The sequence below is a fragment of the Rhinolophus hipposideros genome (genome assembly GCF_964194185.1).
Source record: "Rhinolophus hipposideros genome assembly, chromosome: 1".
Lineage (NCBI taxonomy): Eukaryota > Metazoa > Chordata > Mammalia > Chiroptera > Rhinolophidae > Rhinolophus > Rhinolophus hipposideros.
In genome coordinates this window covers 38,099,995-38,125,546 of record NC_138047.1, presented here as the reverse complement: position 1 = coordinate 38,125,546, position 25,552 = coordinate 38,099,995, and the positions used below count along the sequence as shown (strand labels likewise).

Genomic DNA, 25,552 nt, shown 5'->3' with positions numbered 1-25,552 from the left:
TTAAAGAGTGAAGAGCCATCAAGGCTGGGCAGTCTTTGTTGGATAAGGAAGGAGACAGAACTCAGGTTCCTAGTGGCCAAAATGAGCTTTCACGGAAGAACAGATTGTTTCTGATGGAAAAGATCATTAAGTTTTGCTGTGGGGAGTGTAAAGAAATCCTCTCCATCTCCCCATGAAATCTTCAGTAAATCCACTCTATTTGCTAAGGCTTTTGTAGAGTTGAATGTTTTGTTAGTGGGGACTGTGTTTGTGAGGGATTCACCTTTGGGGAGCTGACTCCTCAAGATGAGTGTGTAGACAAGAGCCGAGGTTATCTACTACAGCCTATCAAAACCCAGACTTTTCCTCCCATACATCTATGTAGGAGCTAATACTTAAAGAATGCTACATTCAGTTTTTCCTTTGATCTTTATGACAAGTAAGCCAAAATGTTATCCAGAGATCCAGGAAGTGCAAGTGACTTGCCACAGGCACACAGGTGACCAGGGCCAGATGCCAGGTCTTTGTCACCAACACAGAATCTCCTCCCTACTATACCATGGTTCTCATGGAGGCTCCAGAAATGTAGATTGATGGTGCTGATGGCATCTGAAATCACCCACCAAGGTATGAGAGACCTTAGAAACTGGCACTCAACTTAGAAACATAATTCCCATCCTTTATTCAAGGATCTAAAAACACCACTATCACAAAATACAGATAAAATCACTCAGATAACTAATCATGTGTAATTTTGCCATTTAAAAAATTAGCAATCTTAGATACTGTGGTATGGACTAGTTTTACAAGACATGACAGAACTGGTGATATATGCTGAATTTTAGATCAAAGAATGTCAAGAAGTAAGTAGCTGCTATAGTTGGCAGAAGGAAAATTCAGAGGTCTTTTCAGTGTTGTGATCATCATGGTGACCGATTTGGTCAACTTCACATAAATGTGTATTAGCTGTAAATCTTGGGCATGATAAGGACAATGATAAGTTTCCTAGACTTTTTCTCCTTGCTACCAACACTCTCACTTTTCAGACCTCAGACACTTGTCCTACAGCCATGGCTTTTGGAAAATGAGCTTTCACCTTGTTGCATATATGCCAAATGAGCAGGAAATGGGAGCTGGAAGGAGGGTAGTATGTGGATATCTTGAGGGGATTAAATAAATAATGATGCAGACCCACAGTGAAATGCTGTGCAACCATTAAAATGAATTGGACAGATATAAATGTTCTGATCAAAGACTGTATTTGAATTCTTGTCCCAGGCTCTGCTCCTTGGGGAGTTCAAATTAAAGCAGAGGTTCATGATCTACCACGTTTCCCCGAAAATAAGACCTAGCCAGACCATCAGCTCTAATGTGTCTTTTGGAGCAAAAATTAATATAAGACCCTGTCTTATTTTACTATAAGGTCTTATATAAGACAGGGTCTTATATAATACAAGACCCGGTCTTATATAATATAATATAACGTAATATAAGACCGGTTCTTATATTAATTTTTGCTCCAAAAGACACATAAGAGCTGATGGTCTGGCTAGGTCTTATTTTCGAGGAAACATGGTATTAAGTGAAAAAAATACATGTTGTAGATCATTCTATAAAGCATTATTCTATTTGGGTTAAAAAAAAAGTCATCAAAAGTATTTGGGTATCTATATTTAATTAGTCTTTACATTTTTTGGAAAATTTTGTAATGGTTACCTTGTGTGTGACAAGAAGGGATGGATGGACCTGGTTGAACTCTGACTTCTTGCTCTATATTTACATATATAGAGAAAGAGTTTTTGATGGGATTATGGGTAAATTTTATCTGTTTGAGTTTTTAAATATTTTTCAATTTTGAAGAACTTTAAAATCACAGATGTAAGTCCTATTAGGACAGGGATTTTGATCTGGTTTGTTCACTGCCATATCCTCAGTACCGAGGGATATCTTGTATATAGTAGATGCTTAATAAATATTTGTTGGGTGTGTGTTGAATGCATTGCATACATCTTTATCATACTGAGGGTGCCAAACATGTATACACATGACTTGTATTCATCTTTTGTTATTGGTATATATTGAGTATTACAATTTTAAACCAGTTTTTTCTTTTCTTAAAATGTGTATATATTTTTTTGGCACTCTCTGTATATTGGAGGATTTGTTGGAATACAAAGTGTATATAATTAGAAAAGGACAAATGGATTTCCTGTCAAGATGGTGGAGTAGGTAAATGCTGTACTCGCATCCTCCCATCACCACATCAAAATTACAACTAAACTAAAGAACAACCATCATTGAGAATCACCTGAAGTCTAGCTAAACAGAAGTTCTACAACTAAGGACATGCAGAAGAAGCCATAATAAGACTGGTAGGAGGGGTGGAGACATGGAACAACCAGGTCCTACACCCACATGTGGCAATTAGAAATTCAGTGGTATATCACAGCTGTGGAGCTCCCCTCTGAGGGAGGTTCCAGTGCCAAGGAGAGAAGTCCTCGTAACTTCTGGCTATGAAAATCAGCAGAGATTGTTTGAGTGAGACAGAGGGCAGCGGGAGTCCCAGGTGTTCCTCTTAAACAGCCCATGCACAAACTTACTCACTGACAGACTTACTTGCTCTGAGCTCCAGTGCTGGGCAATAGCTCAAAAGGCACCAGGACATACCAAGCAGAACTGATTTATCTGGCTCCAGGACGAGGGCTGAAGGGATAGCTTTCTCCTACACAGAAGTGCCGATGTAACCCATTATTCCTTTGTTGAGTACTCTCCTTCCCAGTGTGCAGACCCTTACAGCTACCATATCTGAGTCTCCATTAACCTAGCCAACACTGTTCATCCTGCCCTAGTGATTCCCTGAGACCCTGCCCCACCCAACTTGTGGGCCCACCCAAGCCACTTCCAGTGGCTTCTCCACACAAACAGCCTGTCTTGACTCATGCTTCAGACTTTCCTAAAATCTCTCAAAGGTTCACAAACCCCAAACAAGCAGCATCTGAGGTCAGCATGCCCCAAACCTCTTGCTAAGCAGCCCCAAGCCTGGCACTAGCAGCAGCTGGCCTCAGTTCACAGCATCACCTCTACCAGGTACCTCCAAGTCCAGCATGGGTGGCAGCCTTCTTCATATTGCTTTCTGGCTCATTCCAGGAGGCCCCAGGGGCTGGCACACCCAGTGGCTGACTTTGGACCCAGCCAGAGAACTACCCAGCTGCCTCCACAGATGACACACTCAAACGTAGACTGGGCAGGCACCAGAGCCCTGCTAAAGTGAATCCTACACCATAGGGTCGGCCCCTGCATAACAGTACTTCCACTGTAGTCACGTCCACTCCTCACAACCAATGAGCCTGAGGGCCAATCCCTCCCATTGATGTGCAAATAGCAACTAAGTCACAACTACAACAGGAGGGCACACAGAACCCACACAAGGGACACATCTGTAGCACCTGGTTCAGGTGACCAGGGAGACTGCACCACTGGGACCCACAGGACAACTACTGCATAAGGCCACTGTACAAAGACTGAGAGATATGACAGCTCTACCTAATAGATAGAAACAAACACAGGGAGGCAGTCAAAGTGGGGAGACAAAGAAACATGTCCCAAATGAAAGAGTAGAACAAAGATCCAGAAAAAGAACTGAACAAAATGGAGACAAGCAGTCTACCAGATGCAGAGTTCAAAACACTGGTTATAGGGATGCTCAGTGATCTCAGGGAGAACTTCAGCAAAGAGTTTGGAAACATAAAAATGAAGATAGAAAATATAAAAAAGAACCAGTCAGAATTTAAAAATGCAATAACTGAATTGAAGAATACATTAGAGGGAATCAACAGTAGGTTAGATAAAGCAGAAGGTCAAATCAGCGATTTAGAAGATAAAGTAGCAGAAAACACCCAAACAGAATAGCAAAAAAGAAAAAGAATCCAAAAAAAAAAAATGAGATAGTTTAAGGGACCTGTGGGACAATATCAAGTGTACCAACATTCGCATCATAGGAGTAACAGAAGGAGAAGAACAAGGAATTGAAAATCTATTTGAAGAAATAATGATGGAATTTATAAAACACTCATTCTACTCAACACCAAAAAACAAACAAGCAAGCCAATTTAAAAATGGGCAGAGGACATGAAGAAACATTTCTCTAAAGAGGACATACAGATGGCCAACAGACATGAAAAAAATGCTCAACCTCACTAATCATTAGAGAAATGCAAATAAAAACCACAATGAGATACCATCTCACTCCAGTCAGAATGGCTGTCATCAATAAATCAACAGACACCAAGTGCTGGTGAGGATGTGGAGAAAAAGGAACCCTTGTGCACTGTTGGTGGGATTGCAGATTTGTGCAGCCATTATGGAAATCAGTATGGAGGTATCTCAAAAAACTGGAAATGGAACTACCTTATGACCCAGAAATTCCACTCTTAGGTATGTATCCAGAGAAATCCAAAATGCTAATTTGAAAAATATATGCACCCCTATGTTTATTGCACTGCTATTCACAATAGCCAAGACATAGAAACAACCAAAATGTCCATTGGTAGACGACTGGATTAAAAAACTGTGGTACATTTATACAATGGAGTATTACACAGCCATAAAGAAGAATGGGATCTTACCATTTGCAACAATATGGATGGACCTAGAGAACATCATGCTAAGTGAAATAAGTCAGACAGAGAAAGACAAATACCATATGATCTCACTTATATGTAGAATCTAAAGAACTGAATAAATGAGCAAACTAAACAGAAATAGTCTCAGAGATACAGAGGAAAAACTGATGGTTGTTAGTTAGGAGGAGGTAGGGATGAGGGAGAAGGTGAGGGGATTAGAAAGCATAAATTTGTATTCACAGTATTGCCACAGGGATATGAAAGACAGTTTGGGGAATATAATCAATAATGCTGTAAAGATTTTGTAGGCTGTCAGATGGGCACTTGTCTTATTAGGGAGACCATTTCATGGATGATGTAGATGCCTGACCGCTGTGCTGTACACCTGAAGCTGAAGCTGAATAATATTGAATGTCAACTATAATTTAATATATATAGTCATGGGATATGGAGTACAGAATAGGGAATAGTGTCAATGGAATTGTAACCACAATACGGTATAACCGTATATGATATCAAAGGAGTAATGGATTGGGGGAAAGGGTTATCACTTTGTGAAGGGTGAAATGTCTAACTATTACATTGTTTTGTACACCTGAAACTAATTTTTTAAAAAAAGAAATGAATTTTTAAAAAAAGAAAAAGAAAGAAAAATCCAAATATAACTTTTGACTTCCCCAAAACTTAACTACTAATAATAATCTATTGATGACCAGAAGGCTTACAATAAAAAATAAAAAAAAACAGTTAACACAATACAAAAAAAGTAATAAAAAATTTCTTAACCTGACAATGGAAATAGACATACAAACCCAGGATGCACAGAGAGTAGCAAACAAGATGAAGTTAAAGAAGCCCACACCAAGACACATACATCGTAATTAAAATGCCAAAGGTTAAAGACAAGGAGAGAATCTCAAGGAAAGACTCCTAAAAGTAGCAAGAGAAAAGCAATTAGTTACCTACAAGGACGCACCCATAATACTGTCAGCTGATTTCTCAACAGAAACTTTGCAGGCCAGAAGGGATTGGCACGAAATATTTAAAGTGATGAAAAGCAAGACCTACAACCAAAATTACTCTACCCAGCAAAGCTATCATTTAGAATCGAAGGACAGATAAAGAGCTTCCCAGACAAGAAAAAGCTAAAGGAGTTCCTCACCACCAAACCAGTATTACAAGAAATGTTAGAGAGATTTTTTTTTTTAAAGAAAAAGGAAAAAAGATCAACAATATGAATAATAAAATGGCAATAACTACTTTAAATGTAAATGGATTAAATGTTCCAATCAAACAAAATAGGCTGGCTGAATGGATAAGAAAACAAGACCCTTACATATGCTGCCCACCAGAGACCCACTTCAGATCAAAAGACACACACAGACTGAAAGTAAAAGCATAGGAAAAGATATTTCATGAAAGTGGAAATGAAATTTTAAAAGGCTGGGATAACAATGCTTATATTAGACAAAATAGACTTTAAAACAAAGGCTACAACCAAAGACAAAGAAGGACTCAGTCATCCTACTTCTGGGTATGTATCCAAAGAAACCCAAAACTATACTTTGAAGGGACATGTGCATCCATATGTTCATTGAAGCATTATTTTCAATAGCCAAGATGTGGAGGCAACTTATGTGTCCATCAGTGGATGAATGGATAAAGAAGAGGTGGTACATATGCACAATGGAATGTTACTCAGCCATAAAGAAGAATGAAATCTTTCTATCTGCAACAACATGAATGGACCCAAAGGGTATTGTACTGAATGGAGTGAGTCAGACAGAGAAAAACAAATGCCATATGGTTTCCCTTATATGTGGACTCTGAAGACTAAAATAAACAAACAAAACAGAAACAAACTCATAGATACAGAGAACATTTTGATGGTTGCCAGACGGGAGGAGGGCTAGGGGGATGGATGAAAAAGGGGAAGGAATTAAGAAGTGTAAATTGGTAGTTACAAAATAGTCATGGGGAGATAAAGTATAGCATAAAGAATATAGCCAATAATATTGTAATGCTGTGTATGGTGTCAGGTGGGTATTAGATTTATTGGGGTGATCACCTCATAAGTCATATAAATGTCTAATCACTATGTTGTACACCCTGAAACTAATATACTATTGTATGTGAACTTTAATTGAAAAATTAAAAAATTATTTTAAAAAGAAAAAAAGAAAGAAAAAAATGACAAATGTCCAGACTAGAATGAGAGTCTAACTGTGTGTAGCTTTGAAGCTGGGTCTTGGCTGGGCAACTTTTTGATCATCCTTTCTCCCAATTTGGTCCTCAACCCTGTGTCTCTAGATAAAATTTGCTCTTCCTTTAGCTCAATACTGTTTCTATGCAGACTCTAGTTGAGATGTCCTGGGCTGCCTAGGACATGTGGGAAAGCACTAGACCTGGTCTGACCCTGGGTTCCTGTTCGAGCTCTGACCAATGCTGTGTATCTGGGCTCTCTCCTCTGAATCTCGGGGCTGTGGATCTGGGCTCTCCCCCGGATCTCGGGGCTGTGGATCTGGGCTCTCCCCCGGATCTCGGGGCTGTGGATCTGGGCTCTCCCCCGGATCTCGGGGCTGTGGATCTGGGCTCTCCCCCGGATCTCGGGGCTGTGGATCTGGGCTCTCCCCCGGATCTCGGGGCTGTGGATCTGGGCTCTCCCCCGGATCTCGGGGCTGTGGATCTGGGCTCTCCCCCGGATCTCGGGGCTGTGGATCTGGGCTCTCCCCCGGATCTCGGGGCTGTGGATCTGGGCTCTCCCCCGGATCTCGGGGCTGTGGATCTGGGCTCTCCCCTGGATCTCGGGGCCCCTACTAGCCCCAGCCTCTCTCCCAGTGCATCTCTCTCTTGCTCCAGGGCACATGAGTTGGTTCTCGGAGCCATTCTTGTTTCCCCTGCTAGCACTAGAGGCACGTCTTGTTTAACCTCCATCCTTTAGCCATTTAGGAAAATGTGTTGGTCATGGCTCGGATGCAGGAAGTAGACACTACTCTCATCATTTTAAGGAGGCTGATTTCATACAAGTAATTACATACATATAAAATCTCCCAAAGGGCTTCCAGAAATGAGTCCAGAGCATCCCCTGGCCCTCCAGGGAAACCAGTACTAATAATACTAGCTCCCTCACACAGACGCTCTAATGATTAGGTGAGTGAGTGCATAGAAAGCTCTCAGCTCTCAGGAGCTGACACATACACAGCACCAGGTGAGCATTTGCTCTAAAAGTTGTAGTGAAGGACAAAATAGGCCTTCTCTTTGTCCTCTTTCGTAGCGTTTTGTCTTTTCCTTTGCTAGGAGGGGACTGCCCAGAAAGGGTGTCATCCTCCAGCTGACTCTTCTGTTAGCTGCTGTGCATGGTAAGAGTTGATTGCTGACACCAGTGTGTTTGGAAAGTTGTGTTTGTTCATAGACTGCATTGACTGGAAACCTAAGCCCCAGCTTTGCTTATACAGCAAGTCTTAGGCTTTCGTTTCTTACTGCACCCGTTCCAGTTTAATGGGAGGTTTAGCGTCCTTCCTAAATGCCACACTGTTTGATGTGTTGCAGTTCCTCAGTGGCAGTTCCTCAGAAGGATATTAGGCAGATGTGTCAGGCCAGGAGCTTAGAAGCCCTTTCAGAAAGAAATACTGTATGGTTCTTGCATGACTTGCTTTGGCAGAGGGCTCAAAGTGCTGTGCTATGCTGGAGAAAACTTTCCACAGATGCGTACTGCCTTTTGTGCTTCTGGCATGGTGAACAAGAGCGTTTAGACCCAGCAGTGCCCAAGGAGGCTTGATTCATCTTGTGCCTGGTAAAATGTGGCTCTCTGAGCAGTCTGTAAGCTCAGTCTCTGTCAACAATCCCCAGCTCTGGCCACCAGCTGTTCTTTTATGCGTGCTAAACCGTTCTTCCTCCTGAGTCTATCTACCTAACCCCAGATCTGCTAGTGTCCTTTTTGAAAGAATCAGCATGAGATAGGACCAGCCTGGGGTCCGGGAAACTTAGCTCTGTCCTTCAGTCTGCTTCTAACTGCCTTTGTGAACTCAAGCAAATTAGTCAATAGCTTAGGGCTTTGGTTTTCTCATATTAAAAATGAAGAGACTTGGGGCGACCGGTTAGCTCAGTTGGTTAGAGCGCGATGCTCTTAACAACAAGGTTGCCGATTCAATCCCCACTTGGGCCACTGTGAGCTGTGCCCTCCACAACTAAATTGAAACAACTACTTGACTTGGAGCTGATGGGTCCTGGAAAAATGCTTACATAAAATAAATTCGGGAAAAAAAAAAAAAGTTGAAAAAAAAATGAAAGGACTACACTCAAAAGTTTTAAAGGTAATCTGCTTCTACTTTGAAAGATGAATAGATGAATGGATGGATGGATGGATGGATGAACAGACAAGTGAACCACTTTTTAATCTGCAGAACAAACCGTTTGCTTGAAGAAGATGAAAGGAGAAAAAAATCTGTCTTAGTAGAGCAAAAAATGAAAATAAACCATGGGATAGTCAAAGCTATGAACCGTTTTGCACATATGTTTTCTGTACAGTCTTGGATTGAAACAAAATGAATATCCTCTCTGCAAGTCTAAGTTTTCCTGAGAAGTTGGTTGTTTAGAGTCAATTTTGCAGAAAAGGGAGCAGCATCTTCAGTAGCAGGACTGAGAGAGTCCCTAGTTGCACCAACTCCAACCAGCAAAGCCAAGGTCAACAGCCCCGATTCCTGGGATATGGCTGTGACAACAGCTCAGGTTTTCTTGGAAACTGATATCCTGAGCCATCTTTAAAGTGCACAAAATTCAAAGAGACATTGGAGTTAGTTTCTCAAAATTACCTCTGACTTATGTAGTGTCCAAAAACTACTGCTATACTCAATACTTTTCTTCAAGAGCTAGAATCAGGTCAATAAAAGAGTCTTCTAGACCAAATTATACATTATCTCCACCACAAAAGAATAACCAGGAACATAGACATAAATATTTTTCATATTTTGATTAAATGCGGCATCTTTAAAAACCCAGTTTGTTGTGGGAGAGATACTGGCCACATAAAGAAAAAAAAGAAAGTTTCTGGTATAAGATCAATTTTTCGAAACGTGAACTATTTCAACTATTTTAAACTTGAGCTGCTTAACTTTTTTCTTAACATTGATCACCCACCGATGATCTCTCTGGGCGCTGCCAAAGTTGCAGGTAACCTCAGAAGAATGTCATACAGGGTCACATTATGATCTTCATGGCTCTGGGCAGTTCATCCTTCATGGGCCCCTTCCTCTGGAAAAATAAAAAATATTACAATTATTATTATATAATTGCGTTGGTATAGAGACAAATACACACACACACACACACAAAAAAAAAAAAAAAAAAAAAAAAAAACCACATTATCTTTGACCTAAAAGTTTAGTGTTTCTTCTGATTTTGAAAGAAATTAATATTTTCATGGGTCCCTGAAAGTCCTGTGGGCCCTAAGCAGGCACTGTGTATTCTGTGCCTGATAGGTAAGTCAGCTCTGGGGTCATAACGCACCAGTCTGCCCAGGACGGTAACGCAGCTCGCCACTGGGAAGCAGAAAGCATCTTTCTTCCCTGGAGTAGTCCTTGTGACCATCCATGAAGCAGAGCACACAGCTAGCGACAAACTATTCAGTTTGGTCCCGAGGTGACAGCTCAGGAGTGAGGGAACTAGACTGGTACGGCTGGGTGTGTGTGTGTGGTGGAGAGTTCCCTGGCTTAAAAACTTCCTATTCCATAGGAGCCATTTCTCTGGAACAACTCCACAAGCATAGCTTCCAGTGTTCCTCCAAGGGACCTGCCCAGTTACACCAGTTGTACAAGAGTCACCGTACTCAGAGAAGCCCGGAGCTCTGGCTTGCAATCCAGTATTTATAGTTGTCCCAGTCTAAATGTGATTTACCAAGCAGGGGTCATTTTTATCATAAGCAATCTTGCCTGGCTAGAGTTTGACATTCTTCCCTTATCAGGTTTCCAGGGAAACAGAGCTAAAACATTAACCAAAGGTCAAATTCTTATGCAGAAGGGAAAGGGGGTTTAATAATACTTTGCCTACAACATGCAACTTGCCAGTTGTTAAGGAAATAATTATATTAATGTTTCAGTCCAGACTTTAGAGTGTGTCTGTGGCAGAGACAATGCGATATGTTCCCCAAACTCCATTTCCTTTTTCCTCTTGGGCACATTTAGGCCACATTTTCCAGATTCCCTTGCAGGTAAATGTAGGTTTGTAACAAATTTTGGCCAATGAACTACGATAGAAGTGATAAGATCACTTTCAGGCTGAGCCCGTAAAATCTCTGGAAAACCTGCATGCTCTTTCTTTCATCATCTGCTGATGAGCTGCAAAGCCTTCAGTGTGAGATTCCAGTGCTCTAGGGAGTTTGGAGCTACTCACTAGCAGGAACCTGGGCGGCTCAATGATTGTGTAGGGCACACACCCTGCACTGCCAGCACATGCTGGGTGAGATATAAGTGAGAAAAAGATGACCAGCAAGAAAAGGGGAAAACCAATTTGTCTGGTTTTAATTCCTCTCCTCACTGCTCCCCTGCCAAAAAAAAAAAAAAAAAATGGTGAACTGGCAGAGAATGTTTGATTAGAAAAATTAAAATACCCTCTTAACGTTAAGGCAAACTACAATGACTCATCTCCCCTGTGGCCCTTTCTGACACGAGGCGATGTTTGAGCAGGACGCTATCTCCACTATCACCGCCTTCTATGTGGTCCTTTGCTGAGAAGCGGGTGGCTTCTAGCTGAATAGAAAACTCCATGCCAGTCAGAGGTTTCTCATCTAAGCAGCCACTGCCAAAGCAGTTCATTCCCATCAGATTTCAGTGACATGACTTGAGGCACAAAACAATCCAAACTAAGTGGCTGAGAGGAAGGAGACAAAGGTTGTCAACATTAAAACCCCAATTAGAAAATCTAAGAAATGTGTTTGCTTAAGAAGTCACAAAACAAGGATCGCTTTGTGCCTGAGAAAGTCTTCCCAAATCGTGCTCTTTAAATGGACAATGTTATTTCGTTGTTCTGTGCTTAGTTGTTTTGATAAAGACTTTAGAGGTCTTTTCTATGTCATTTTTTAAGTGGGAACACCTATCAGTGTCTTGTTAAATTAATAATACTTGTACCGTTTAGTGTGCTTTTGGGAACAAGTAAAAATAGAGGGGGAAAAACAAGAAGAAATCTCCAACTGGCTTAAACAAGAAAGATCATTTATTGGATCCTGTGACTTAAAAGCCTGGAGAAGGGACAGCTTCAGGTGGTGAGGGGCCACTGCTGGGGCGATGCTGGCAGGAACAGCAAATAAACAGGGAAACTCTAATGGACACAGATGGCAAAGCCCAGATGATTGCAGGGCCTCAGCCCAGCCTCACAGAACTGAGTACAAAAGGGCAGGTTGTGGCGTTGAGATGTTCATTGCATTCCTGTCATAGAAAATGATATTTTAAAATTGCCATTATATGAAAAGATAATCAGAGGGAATGCAGCCCCAAACTGTAAGAAATGAGTAGTATAGAGGTACGTCAGGCAGTCAATAAAAGCATTTATGTTATTTTTCTTGAGTATGTGATGTGTTTGTTACCTGTTACTTTTCTTTCTGTATTTAAATTGCGGTTTCTTTTCTCATTCTCAATAAATGTTACCTACATACCTTAAAAAAATAAAATAAAAAAGATTTACAACCTTCCCTAATAACAACGCAATGATCACAAGTTCTCAAGAATGAAAGTACAAAGGGGATAGCACTTCCAAATCTCTGCTCAGCCTGCAAGGGGAACCCCAACTCAGTGGGCATGTTCTCCTGGGTGCTTCATTCCCTAGAGCTGAGCTGAAACGGAGCACAGGAGAGAGGGAGATCCTGAATCCCTCCATGCTTCCTTCCTTCCCCTGTCACCCCAGGCTGCACTGGGGCCTCGAGCCTGACAGCAGTGTCGTCACTGGTGCACTGCGCCTGCGTGTACCTGCCAAGGGCAGTGTTTAACTGGTTTACAGAACCACCTTGTTCCTGTGTCTCAGCTCTTCTTAGGATCATCACTCTTCCTTCTTGCAGAAGGTACCTCCAATGGAAAGCAACAACTCTTTTTTGTTGTTTTTTAGTTGGTTGAGGGACATACTCTCTCCTCTCCTAAACATGATACCCTATGTGTATTTCTCTGTGATTCTGCTTAATGTTATTCTACAGAACTGTTTTTCTTTTATATATAGGCTAATAAATAATAGTAAGGTCCTGGAAGGACGCAATGGCCTTTTATTTTTTTATATTCCCCTTGTGCTTTGTATCAGTTAGCATTTCATTCAGGTATAGGTAACAGATTTGAGAAATAATGGCTTAAACATACCAGGACTTGTGTTGTCATGTAAAGTAAGTTCTGACTTCGTCTGTCCATGCTGTGGTTATGGCAGCTCCACCAATCATCATTGACCAAGGTTTCTCCCAGCTCTCTGCTCCAGCATTTCAAACCAATGCCGTCTTCCACCGTGGCTGCTGGAGCTCCAGCCATCACTTCCAGGTTCCAGGAAGCAGAACAGAGAAAGAGGAGGAACGAATAGCCTTCCCTTTTTAATAAAGGAGACTCTGAAAGTCTCACTCCCTTTCTACTTACATCTCATTGCCCAGAAGTTAGTTACCGTTGATAAGGAGCCTGGCTAAAAATTGTATTCTATTACTAAGGTAGAAGTTGATGAATACTTGATGAGAATGCTGATAAGATGGTAGAATATTGGCCAAAGAACTTCTCCTTCAGGAGCAGTTTAAAGAGATTAAAGTTTGAATTTGAATATTCAGAAAGGCTGAGATGATAGACATTTATTAGGCTGAGATTATAGACATTGGACGGGCTCTCAAGACATTTATTCGGGGAAGAGGATTTATAGAATTCAGAGCCCATTCCATGGTCTTTTTTCTTAACATTAAAAATATTTATTGGATTATGTTACCATTCGGAAGTATATTTGTTAGTTTTGGAAGTTTTGGAAAAAGAAGAAAATAATGTCCCTTACTCCCAGAACATACAGACAGCCCTAATTAACTTTTAGTGTGCTTTGCTTCCTTCTCTTCTATGCATAATTTATTAATTTTTAGCAACTAAAGAGAAAAAAATCCTTCTTGCTGTCTGTAATGGTGTTTTAACTGTATTTTTAAAAAGCAAAACACTGAAAAGTCCCTGTCACTTGTCTTGTCCCCACTCCGTGATCACAGCTCATGGTAGTCTCTGTGTATCACCTCGGAGTTTATTTTTTACATATTTCAGCAAATGCAAACTTTGATTTTCCCTGCCCATCATACATGTTTCTCATCTTGCTTCTTTCACGCACACTTTATTCTGCACCTTGGCTTTTGCCAGGCCAGCACAGAGCTTCTCTCTTCACTTTCATAGCATTCCTTCCTGTGGATTAGCCCAGCTCCCTGTTGTTAAACAGCTCCCTGTTGTTGGGCATTTGAGTTGTTTCCAATCTTGTGCTATTACAATCAATAAACAGCCTTTTACAGGTGTCTACATATATTAGCATATTTATAGGATAAATTCCTGTAAGTGGAATTGCTAGGTCAAATGCATTTGTAATCTTGAAAGGTATTGCCGAATTGCACTCCCCACTGATTGTAATACTTTACCCCCCCCATCAACAATATATGCCAGTTTCTATTTCCCCGTGACCTCATCAAAAGCGTGTTTTCAGACCTCTGAATTTTTGCCTGTATGACAAATTTTAAAAATCTATCTTGGTATAGTTTTATTATGAGGAAAGTTGACTCATAGTTGTTGGGTTTTTTTGGTGGTGGGGAGGGGCTGTTTGTTTGTTTGATTTTTGTCTTATCAGTGTTCCTGCCCAGTGCTTTACCTTTACTGTGAGATGTCTGGGCATGCAGTGGTCTGTTTGACTACTAAACATAAGAAGGCTGCACCCCTCAACTGAACGCATGCTATTTTTCCCTGCATCTTATCACTGACAAATGCACCGTTGCATTCTATCTATATGACTGTTTATGATTTTGATGATTTATACCTGGCTTTATTTCTAAGATATTTTAAGTAAGAAAATTGGAATAAAGGGAACATAAGAGGAAAAAATTACTGTAAGAAAGACAAGATGAAGTCAATGCACCAAATATCCTCAACACTTGCTAAAGGAAGCTCACAGATTCAGCCAATGCAAAGAAAGAAGCAAGACTCCATGACATCTCAACAGTGCTCTAACAGAACTTGGCTTTTCTAAGCCTATAATAGATATAATGGAGGTGTAATAAAATAGATACAGAGAGTACACCTAGAGAAGACATTCCTTCTTCCTTTCCCCTTTGTGCTCCAAACTTGGGAACCATGCAGAACCGGAGCAGCAGCCGAGGCAGCCTGGGAGGCAGGGGGTCCAGCTGGTGGGAAGAGAAGAGAGGAAGAGCTTGATAGTCAGGAGAACCAAGGAAAGGGGTGGGGAAAACAAGCTCAGAAAGTGCAGCAGGTAGAGGCAGCCACCTCCAAAAATAACTCAAATGTGGATGGGTTATTCTGCTCCCAGGAAAGGAAAGCATTTAGCATCCATTATCAAAAGTTCAACTTTATTGAAATTCGTGCAGTACCACGTGGCCTGCGTTGTCTTAAGCCCTGACCGTAATCAGATTATTTTTTGGCGTCTTGGCTTTTTCTGGCCAAGTCATACTTGGAGTTGAGCTCTGTAAAGGAAGGAGGGATTGTTTTGGGCAACAATACTTTGTAAGAAAACATCCGAGTTTCTAGCAGAGGGAGCATAATTTAAGAATGTTTAGGAAAAACTGGAGACCCTCTTCATGTCTGTATCAAATGACTATACTCTGCTTTCCGGTATACTTCCTGTGTAAAACTATCACTTTACATTGAAAACACTAGTCATTCTATGATTATATCTGTAGTAAGAGACATTTGCTTGTAGAAAGGAGTATGAGAAACAACAACAAAAAATAGTGCCAGAGTATTGGGACAAAAATTTACCAAAAAAAGCCAATGTTGTGATGATTGTCTTTTCACACACACGAAATTGTAGCCGTTGTTCAGTAGCAAAATAAACTTGGGCGCAGATAAAGCCATCCTCTCTACAGACAGACCAAACAAACCCTTTTACTTACAGCACAATGTTTTATCTTTCCAGGCGTCCTATAAGCCATTGTTGAAGCAGGTTGTGGAGGAAATATTTAATCCCGAAAGGCCAGATCCTGTTGATATTGAACACATGTCTTCAGGCCTCACTGATCTCCTTAAAACTGGATTTAGCATGTTCATGAAGGTAAAGTAACCATGAAGAGGTAATCCTGAGTGTAATGCTGTCTTTGCTGGGCATGAAATTGCTAACACCCCCCTTATCCCAGCTAGTACCACATAAGATACCGTCTCGTATTTTGGCTCTTCTGAAATCAGATGCAATCTTTATTTAACTTTTGGTTAAAAGCAGCTTGACTTCCAGCTTCATACAGGTTCATTTGATCTAAGCACTATGATCGTTTCTCATCAATATGTAAAGACACAAGCCCTTCAGGATAGCACTATTGAAAATTTTTCTCCTTCTGACCCATAATTTCACTTAGCATGAATCCATATACTATTCACCAATCTGTTATTCTTAATTCTAGAACTTATTACGTAGGATAGTGAGTAATTCCTCAGTCATGTGACTACCATCACCCCAAAACCCATTTGAAAAAGATTTTTGTTTTGGCCCAGCAGACTCCCAGTGGACAAGTGCTACAATCTCTCTGGCTAATATTGAGGGGAGGTCAAAATTACTGCACAGCATTTGCAGTGGGGAGGAAAGGAGGAAAAGTACACAGATGTGATCTATTTTTAACCCACTGTAAAGTTGCTGAATTTAAAAGGACCTAAACAAGATTACAGGCCGACCTCCCGGTCTATGCCAGGATTGCAGTTATAATAACTCTTGGAAATAACAGAATGTTTTGCAAGCTTCAAAGCGTCTTTGAAATCATGAATTAATCTACATAGAAGAGCTAGCTTTTCAGAGTTCAATAAATGCACATGCCAGGAACACTGGTTCACTCCAAAGCGAGAGGACAGGAGCCAGACAATCAGACTCTAAACCAGGCAGTTAACAGCTGGAATCGAAGTGCCTCCTCCTTCCTGCTGTTCCCAATTATCATCAACTTCTGTTGCAATGCGTGACTGGTATAATTTTACTGTGTTTTGTGTTTTGTGTTTGTGTGTTTTTTTAAATAATGCAGCACAGATATAGCTTCTCAAAGGTGTTCAGGGGCTCCTGTGTTGACTATAATCCACGGTCCCAGTAGCCCTTCACGATGGCTAGTTTGTACAGAAATTTCCACACTAGCCATGGACCTTCTCCACTTGAGCACACTATTTGTTCATTCCTAAGCTTGGACTTCATCCCGAAGAGAGACTAAAATAACCAATGGACTTTCATGCGCTAATGAAGAGGATGCCCCGGTAGTCCAGGTGTCCTTCCCCAGTCAGGCGGCCGCATTCGTGGTCTGACCCAGGGTGCATGCGGAGGCTCCAACCCACCTGCATTCTGCTGGCCGTACCGGCCGTGGTTTCTGATTGGCCGTGGGGCCCAGCGTAGAGGAGAGGAGGCCCTGACTCGCTCTTTATCCATTGATGTTCCACGGAAAGACCTTTTCTTAGCAAAAGGGTCTGTGACCAAATATGTTTGGGAAATACTGGGATAAACAGCAAATGAAGGCAAAATTCTTTGCTGCCGACTTCACGGTGCCTTTCACATGCTAATGGACTTCGCAACTCCCTGCGGCCAGTATAGAGTGTGCGTTGTGGCAGGACCATCCACTTGCATTTTTCATCACTGTTGCATGAACCGTGAGACACCACTTTGTAAAATGACCCTTTTAAATGCTACAACGTGTTTCCTGCAGCTCTTGCTGTCCTCAGAAACGTCACTTCCCCAAGGCAGGCTTTGCTTAGGAAGATAGGTGAAACCATCCTGGGCCAGCTGTGCTTCTCCCCATTCAAACCCCTGGAGTTAAGGCTCATGAAGGATGCCCCTACCCCGTGAGACTGATCTCAAAGGGAGATTTCCAGGTCATGGATTTAAGAAAAAGGAATTTGTGCTCTCCCGGCAGCTGTCAGGCTCCATTCCTCAGCCCCCAGCCGTGGGGCCTCTGCTTTCAGTTGTAAGGGGCGGCTCATCTGTCTGTAGGGGGTGAGGAGAGTCTCAGCGGGCTGGCCACAGAGCCCTCCCACCTCAGGACCCCAAGGCAGAGGCGTTTTGTTCTTTTTCTACAAGGGCCTCAGTGGCTGGCTCTTCCCACCATTCCCTAGAAGTCAGCGAGAAAAGTTACCTCTGGCTCATGTGTTCAGGGTTGGATAGAGTTGGGAAAACATGTGAAGAGGAACAGCCAGTAGGGCTTCGAGGAGCTAACTATGATTTCCCAGAGAGCTGCGTCTGAGACAGGGTGAAGCCAGCAGCGGAGAGTGTCTCTACTCTGCTTTAAGGCCCATGGAGAGAAGAAGATACAAAATGCAGGTGGAATCTCCCATGGCCATTAACCGGTCTCCCTGGTCCTGTTTACTGTTGCTTCTCACTCACTACCCAAAGTTAGGCAGCCAACCTGTGCTCATCACGTACCATGGGATCAGCCATTCTCATATTTCAACCTCACAACAACCCTAGGAAGTAGGTTCTCTCATTATCCCTGCTTTACCGATGAGGAAACTGAGGCCCAGAAAGGCTAAGCAATAGATGTGAACTTCTAGAAGACTGGGATTGGCTCTCCTCTCCTCTGTTCTCAGCTGTTTTCCAAAGAGCACATAGGAAATGGGATATCAGGGTTTGTCCCCAGGTCAGTCTTGTTCGAAAGCCCATGCTCTTCCCCACATTACTTGGCTCCAGGATGCTCGCAGGCTTTTTCTTGGAAGCTAAATAGTCACATGGCATTAATTATTTTCTATGATTGCTTATTAGCACAGATGCTTTCCCTTTCCAGTATCGATGCAGCTCAGGAATAAAATGCACGCCTGGACTCATCGTTGAGGCAGCCAATGTGAGGGAGGTCTGCCAGGGATCATCTGCAGTCCCCTGTCTACTTTTCTGGGACTTGGCCCCACAGCGCGTTGGCAGTGCACCCCCAGGAGAAGAAATCTGCCTATCGGTGTGGAGTGGCCTGTGCACAATCACGTCTACATTCTGTATCTGCAACAACTTCCCACTTGCTGCCTCGCTCCTTGCCCTTGGGTCCTGCTCCACCCCCTCCCTCAAACCCCACTGGTGCTGAGCCTGAAGGAAACAAAAGGACAGACAGAGCCTGATGAAAGGAAGGCATCCACGTGGGACCCTTTCTGTGCTTAGGGAACTTGGGATAATTCTAGAGCTGGAAAGGGAGCTGAGCTGCTAATCTGTCCCCGCCCTGTTCTCTGGACTCACAGATGGTATCAGAGGTGACATTGGCTCAGGTCACCCAGAGGCAGCACCTATGAACTATGCAGGGGCTGAGGGTAAATTGAGAAGCTGGCGCGAGACGTGCTGGGAAATCAGGCCCGCAGACATTCGCACAGGATGGGCTGCCGATGCCCCACAGCGGGGAACAGAAAGAACACAGGGAAGGATTTTCCAGGCTCCTAACACACGTGCCTTCTTCAGGGCTCTATACCCTTGTACACACTTCCGTGGCTGCACTTATACATTGCTCTCATGATACACATTAGGTGTCGCTTTCCAGACTAGTGTTTTCTAACTGCACGACTTGCACATTAGAAGATCAAGATATCAATTCAATGGACTGTAATCAGTATTTTTAAATGAAAAAGAATAGAACCACCCGGCAAGATGATTTGTTTTGCATCTAGCAAGGTAAAACAAAACAAGCCAGTCCATATATGTGATTTAAAAGTACCTGCCGCTATAGGTTCAAAGCAAATGAATGTGAAAGCTGTGGCTATGAGAACGGAGGGATGATCTAGGTCTCTTCTCTTCTGCATCCCCAACCCACGGGGCCAAGTCCCAGGCAGGCTTTGCCTCCCGTAGGTGCTCGCTGGACGTTGGGCGGGTGGTCCCAGTGGGCCTGTCAGAGCACTCATTCAGGAAACGGCACAGCTTCCAGTCACTGGTTTCTCTTTCCAGCTTTCGGCCCTGAAGCCAAAAGTTATGTTTCAACAACTTCCCAGGGGGTAGAAGGTAGCAGCACGATCAGTGAACCCTAGTGACCCGCAGAGGAGGCCCTGACCTCCTTTTCCAGCAGCTGCTAAGCCAGGCGGAGCTGGTCATTGTTTTGTCATTCCGTAACCCCGTAGCAGCAGCGGCCGCTCACTCCCACTCAGCACTGTGCTTCCATGTGCGTGAGGGAGACCGAAGCCCGGCTCAGCCTCTGTCACAGCAACCTGCTGGTCTCTCTGTCCACAGGCAGCGTGCGTATCTCTTTTTTCCCACGTCTTTGTCTCTCTGGAGAACAGAATAGAAGCAAAGGGACTGATTTTGTAGTGTAAGGACTCCAAGGAGTGGAGAGGAGACATGTCCTAACAGAGTGGCTAGATCGCAGGACGAGTGTCCCAAAGGGAGATTTAGGGATTTCTTTTCCATTAACACCTCCAGTGTTTTTGCTTGGTTTTGTAAATACGAGGAGGCCATCTAGTATATGCTTCCTACCAGCACGCACTTCATTCTCCTGCTTATCTCTGCTTCCAAGAGGCCGTAGAGAGTAGGGCTGACACGCCCGGTGTCACACTGTCTGGGCTGAACTCAAGCTCCACCACTTACTTGCTGTGTGACCTCGGACATATCACTTTAGCTGCCAGGGCCTAGGTTCCCAGATCTGTGAAATAGGGATAATAACAGTACCTACTTTATAGGTCTGCTATGAGAATCAAATGAGTTATTTCATATAGAGCACTCAGAACAAGAAGTTTTTATGAGTTTGTGATCCCAGCCAGACTGTGACTCGAGAAAAGAGTCACCTTGAATATCTTTATATTCCTGTGCATAGCCATTACCTGGGCATTTGGTACACAACAGACTAACTGCTGAGTGAACAAGTGCTTTGAGTAGAAGAGAACAGAAACCCAGGCATTTCATATTTCACTATTGATTCGTTCATGCCAGAAAAACATGGAGTTCTGGTGGTCTGTTCGTTGCACCGATGGGAAGCCATGTTTATAAGGCTGCAATGTGTTTTTCCAGACCCCCTTTTTCTTCTCCACCATGAGTCCACGCTCTTGATCGCTCCAGTTTCAGGGGATATAGACTGTCCCTCCTGGGGCAAGCTGTAGGGAGACGGTGACATTCTGTACCTGCGCCATGACAAGACAATTCCAGGGACCAGACCCTGGCCGCCCAGGGCACAGAGGCAGAAGCTCAAAACCCCTTGGCCCTGACTGCCCAGAACACACCAGCAGCATGGTCTCTATGCTGAGACAGAGCCAGTGCTCTGCTCCACAAGTGTTTGCTGCTGCCCCTCCCAGCCTCATGCTGTAGGGAACTGGAGGCGTCCACCCCAGACTCTTGGAAGTGGCTCCCAGAAATCAATCTTATTTATGTAAATGTCTGCAGGCAGTGAAAGTTAAGAAAAATGGCAGTGTGAGATTCTCTGCATCAAATAAATCCTCTGTGAGAGGGAAGTCAAAGCAGCTGGATTTTGCCCTTCCTAAAATTAGAACCTCATTCTCATTATACTGCAACTAACATGCTTTCCTGTATACATCAGACTGTCCAAAGAAGTCTTCCACCCCCACCTGTTCCGGTTACCTTTACTACATAAGAAGCTGTCTCCAAACAGTGGCTTACAATAATATTGATCATTGATTTTGTTCATGAATCTGTACAATGGGTAGAGCTCCACATGGAAGGATCTACCTCCAACATGGCGCATTCACAAGGTCAGCAAGTCCAGCCTGTGAGCTAAGGGACTCAGTGCCTCTCCACACAGGCCTCTCCATGTGCCCCAGGCTTCCTCACAGCATGGCAGCTGTGTGCCAAGGACGAGCATCCTAAGAGAGAGAGCCAGTTGGAAGCCTCAGAAGCCACCTAGCATCCCTCCCGTACTGTCCAGGCAGTCACAAACGCCCACCTGAGGTCCAGGGGAGGGGACATACTTTCTTCCACTTAGGAGGTAAGCAAGAATAGGAGAAGCAGAAAATATTGTTTTTGCCACTTTGGGAAAATACAGTATGCACTCTACCTAAATATACATTTGACTGTCCAGCCGGGCAAGGACAGCGTTTGGCTGACTCTGAGAGTTTGCCCTCCAGTCTGGAGGACAGAAAATTCACTCACACTTCCCACCTGTTTTCAAAATAAGTGAGTCCCAAAGGCTTTGATAATGAAAGGCCTGCCTGCTGTTTGCCCATAATCTTTTTTAACAGTCAATCTAAAAAAAAAAAAAAAAAAAAAAAAGGCTTGAGAGAGGAGTGAGTGATAATAAACTGAGCTGTAGGACCTTCCTCTCCCAAGCTCTCTACATCAAGCCCTGTAAGTTAAGCAGACAAGCTGGGGAGAAGAGCAAGAATGCCCACGAGATCATTCTTCTTGCATCTCTAAGAAAGTGTTTCAAGTCAGCCAAAGGCACTCTTCAGCCAGTGGAGAAACTTGTGGTTAGCCACATAAAACTGCCGGCTTCAAAGGGCAGTGCCCTGGGGGAGGGGAGATCTCCAACTAGAGAGAAACAGCTTTGGCAGAACCTGACATTCTTCCAACAGCCACGTCTTCTCTCCAAATGCTTGTTCACGGAGCACCTTGGTCTACTTAGAGGAAAGCTTGATACTGATCTAATAAATAAATCGAAACATACCTTCCCCCTCTCACTACAACGTTAATTTAATTTAAAACTAGCATGTCTAATAGGCAGCACTTTTAAAATGCGTTTCTGGAATTTGTGGTTTGGATTTCAGTCTCCTGAAAATAATATATTTTATATCTACTCCATGTGTTTGGACTCCAACTTGTTTTGACTAAAGGACATGATTTGTCAAGATGTTTTCTCTGCTGGAATTAGCGTGAGTGTGGGTTTTATCTAAAAATTGCACGAGGCCATTTTACCTCTTTATATACGTGTTTTTTAAGAAGTTTGTTGTTGTTGTTCCGTGTCTTCTATGGCCATGCTTAACTGGAAAGAAACTAAAAGATTTATGAAAGAGAGTCTAAGCAGACCCAGGGCTTGCTTCTGGGCCCTTTCCTAGAGTTATTGTGGGAGTTCCATTGTCTTGGGTGGCAATAGAAAAAGGCGCACGGGGAGAGAGGGAACAACTGCTCAGGCAGGCCCTGAAAGCCTGGTGGTGGAGAGCGGATGAGAGTTGAGACTTTTTCCGTTGCAATTAAAATACCAACAAATCACACTAACTTAATCAAAGAAAGTATAACTTACGGTGAGGCCCAAGGAATGTGTTAGGGACCCCGAGGACAGCAATGCAGGGCATCTTGGGAAAGACTAGGACTGAGAACTGGAAAGCCATCAGGAAACCAGTTAGTTCTGTGCGACTCACTCGGGCCGGCAGCAGATGCTGAGAACAGTGCCCAGCATATTGCAGGTACTCGATAAATATTAGCTGAACGAAAGGTTGGGGAGCCATGCCCCAGTTTTGGGTTCATCTTAGGAGTTCAGCTTTGATTCAGCCTTATCTATCTTAGGTCAAGTCTTGATTCCTAGGGCAGGATCTAGAGTTGGCCAGCCTGGGTCAGGGATCCATTCTTGGGATCCCATTCAGGGATCCATTCAACCACGGTTGAGGGGCAGGATCACGCTGTACCTCCATGGCTGCCAGGAGGCCACCCCATGACCGTGGGGATTGGGGACACCGTTCACTGTGGGTTGGACAGATACCGGCAGAGGCGTTCACAGCTGGGGTGAAGTGTGCTGTTGGGATGACGGGCAAAAATGAGGAGCCTCAGGTGAAATTCCATGTCAGATCCTTAGGCTGCGAGAGCTGGATGTGCCTAGAGGTCATCAAGTCCATCGCCTCATCGTTGAAACACCCCACACAAAATGGGCCTCAGAGAGATGAGCTGTCGGCTTAGGTCAATTATACTTCATGGTATTTCCGACAAGAGGAAAACATCTCAGCCCTTGGTATTTGTTGATTAAGTACAGATCCTGAAATTTCTTTTTTGCAACACTATTTATAACTATTGTTTATATTTTCTTCTTCTTAATTATACTCCATGCTATGAGGTCGGGTTTGACTTTTGTATAACATTAGCTAAATGTGATCCATAAATTCTAGTGAGATGGACTTGGGTAGGAATCATTAAACAAAACCCAAAACTTGGTTTTGGCAGTCTACGAACTTTGTCCGCCTGTGAGCAATTATTGACAGCCTCTGTGTGCTTCTCACTGTGGAGGGTCAGGAGGATAGAGAAGCAAACTGTGATCCTCTACCTGCTGTGGCATAGGTTACCTTGTGCAGCTTACAATTTGTTAGGGAGATGGACCAGAAGATTGAGGACCGCAGGCAGGAAAGATAAGTGCTGTGCCGGAGGGCATGTGAGGACACGGGAGGAGGAAGCAACCTAGGAGTCAGAGAAAGCTTCCCAGAAGAGCTGAATGTTGTCAGACCAGTAAGAGTTAGGAACAGTGTGGAAACGCCATGATACACGGAAAAAATTACAGGCAGTTCTAAGTGGCTGGAGCTGAGAGTGGCCTGTGGGGAGAAGAAGAATACGAAGACAGAGTCATACACAGAAGCTACATCACGAAGGGTTGGAGGATAGAAATTTGACCAGAAACAGTGAGGTGCCATTGAATGTTTTTTAGTAATATATAACCACTTCATATTTTGTAAAGATTGCCCTGGCAGCAGTGAGAGAGGGGGAAATGAGGTCAGGCTGGCATCAGGTTGGAGAGGAAAGATGAGATAAGAGTCAGCCCTCAGGGAGGGCTGAGGGAATGAGGGTAGAGATGAAATGCTCCTGGATTCCACAAGACTGGGTGTTGACTGGATGTGGGAGTAAAGGAGAGGGCAAGTTACTTCCCCTCTTTAAGCCTCAGTTGTCTCTCTGTGAAATGGAGCTTCTACCTACTTTATGGAGTCTAAGGATTGCATACAGTAACGCTTGCCCCACCCTCTGTTTTATTTTCCTCCATAGCGCTTACCACCTTGCTTCATTACCCACTTAGTTACTGATTTTGTCATTCCCCTCCAACGAAAATATAATATTCTGCAACAGCAGGGATTCATCTCTGGTTCATTCCCTGATGAATCCCTAACTCCCAGAGAAGTGTCTGGCTCATAGTCATTGCTCAATAGTTATGGGATGGGTGAATGAATAAGTAAAAAGCTGAGTGCTAGACATGAAGTGTTCAGTGGCATTGGCCGGGCCCTTACTAATTCCTGCTGGAAGAAAGCCATTACCAAGCCATCTTCAAAGTCAGCATGGCTATTCTCCGAGCCTAGTGCCCGTAAGGCCAAAGCTTCTGTTGCACTTTCCTGCCCACTGTTGAAGAATGGGAGACCTGACCCTTGCCTGGGCTAGGGACAAGTGAGTCACACATGAAGAGAAACTGAATGGAAGAGAAATGGCAGCGGGATTTCCAGAACTAGAGAGCTCCATTGAAACTGGAAGCAGCGGAAACCCTTCTCATAGAAACCAATCAGGACATCAAAGAGCGCTTTGGGCCCCACAGCTGCAGAGACGTTTTCAGCAGCCTCTGCTTCAAAGGCTGGGATGGATGGTGGGGAGAAACAGTCTTCCCTGACTAGAACTGAGGTCTTAAAGTGACAGCCAAAGAAGGTTTGGAAAATGAAAGAAAGAGGGGCCAGTCTGATTTGCTTTATCAATCTGTGCATTTTCAATGGCCGTGATGATGCTTAAACTTTACTCTTCAAAGTGCCTTATGCTGTGAACTCACGTACAAACAGGACTCAGCTGTGTGTGGCGGATTAGAAGACATGTTATTCTGATGGAAAAGACTCCACTGCCCAATTGCTTGCCAACTTGACGCATTCTAAAAGGAAAGTCTGGTATTAAAATATAAATCTAAACAGAAACAAAAATAGCAACATGCATTAATCAGACCCATC

General features: G+C 43.3%; 1 protein-coding gene across 2 annotated transcripts in view; it reads left to right on the top strand.

Moving 5' to 3' along the window:
* The window catches only part of SCFD2 (sec1 family domain containing 2), a 369,475-nt gene that overhangs the window by 329,391 nt on the left and 14,532 nt on the right, over positions 1-25,552 (top strand). The window contains exon 7 of one of the 2 annotated variants that reach the window (XM_081060496.1): positions 15,714-15,848. The exons of the other annotated variant lie outside the window; for it this stretch is intronic. Coding sequence (XP_080916622.1) covers positions 15,714-15,848 — 135 coding nt within the window. The remainder of the gene's footprint in view (positions 1-15,713; positions 15,849-25,552) is intronic. 2 annotated transcript variants of the gene reach the window in all.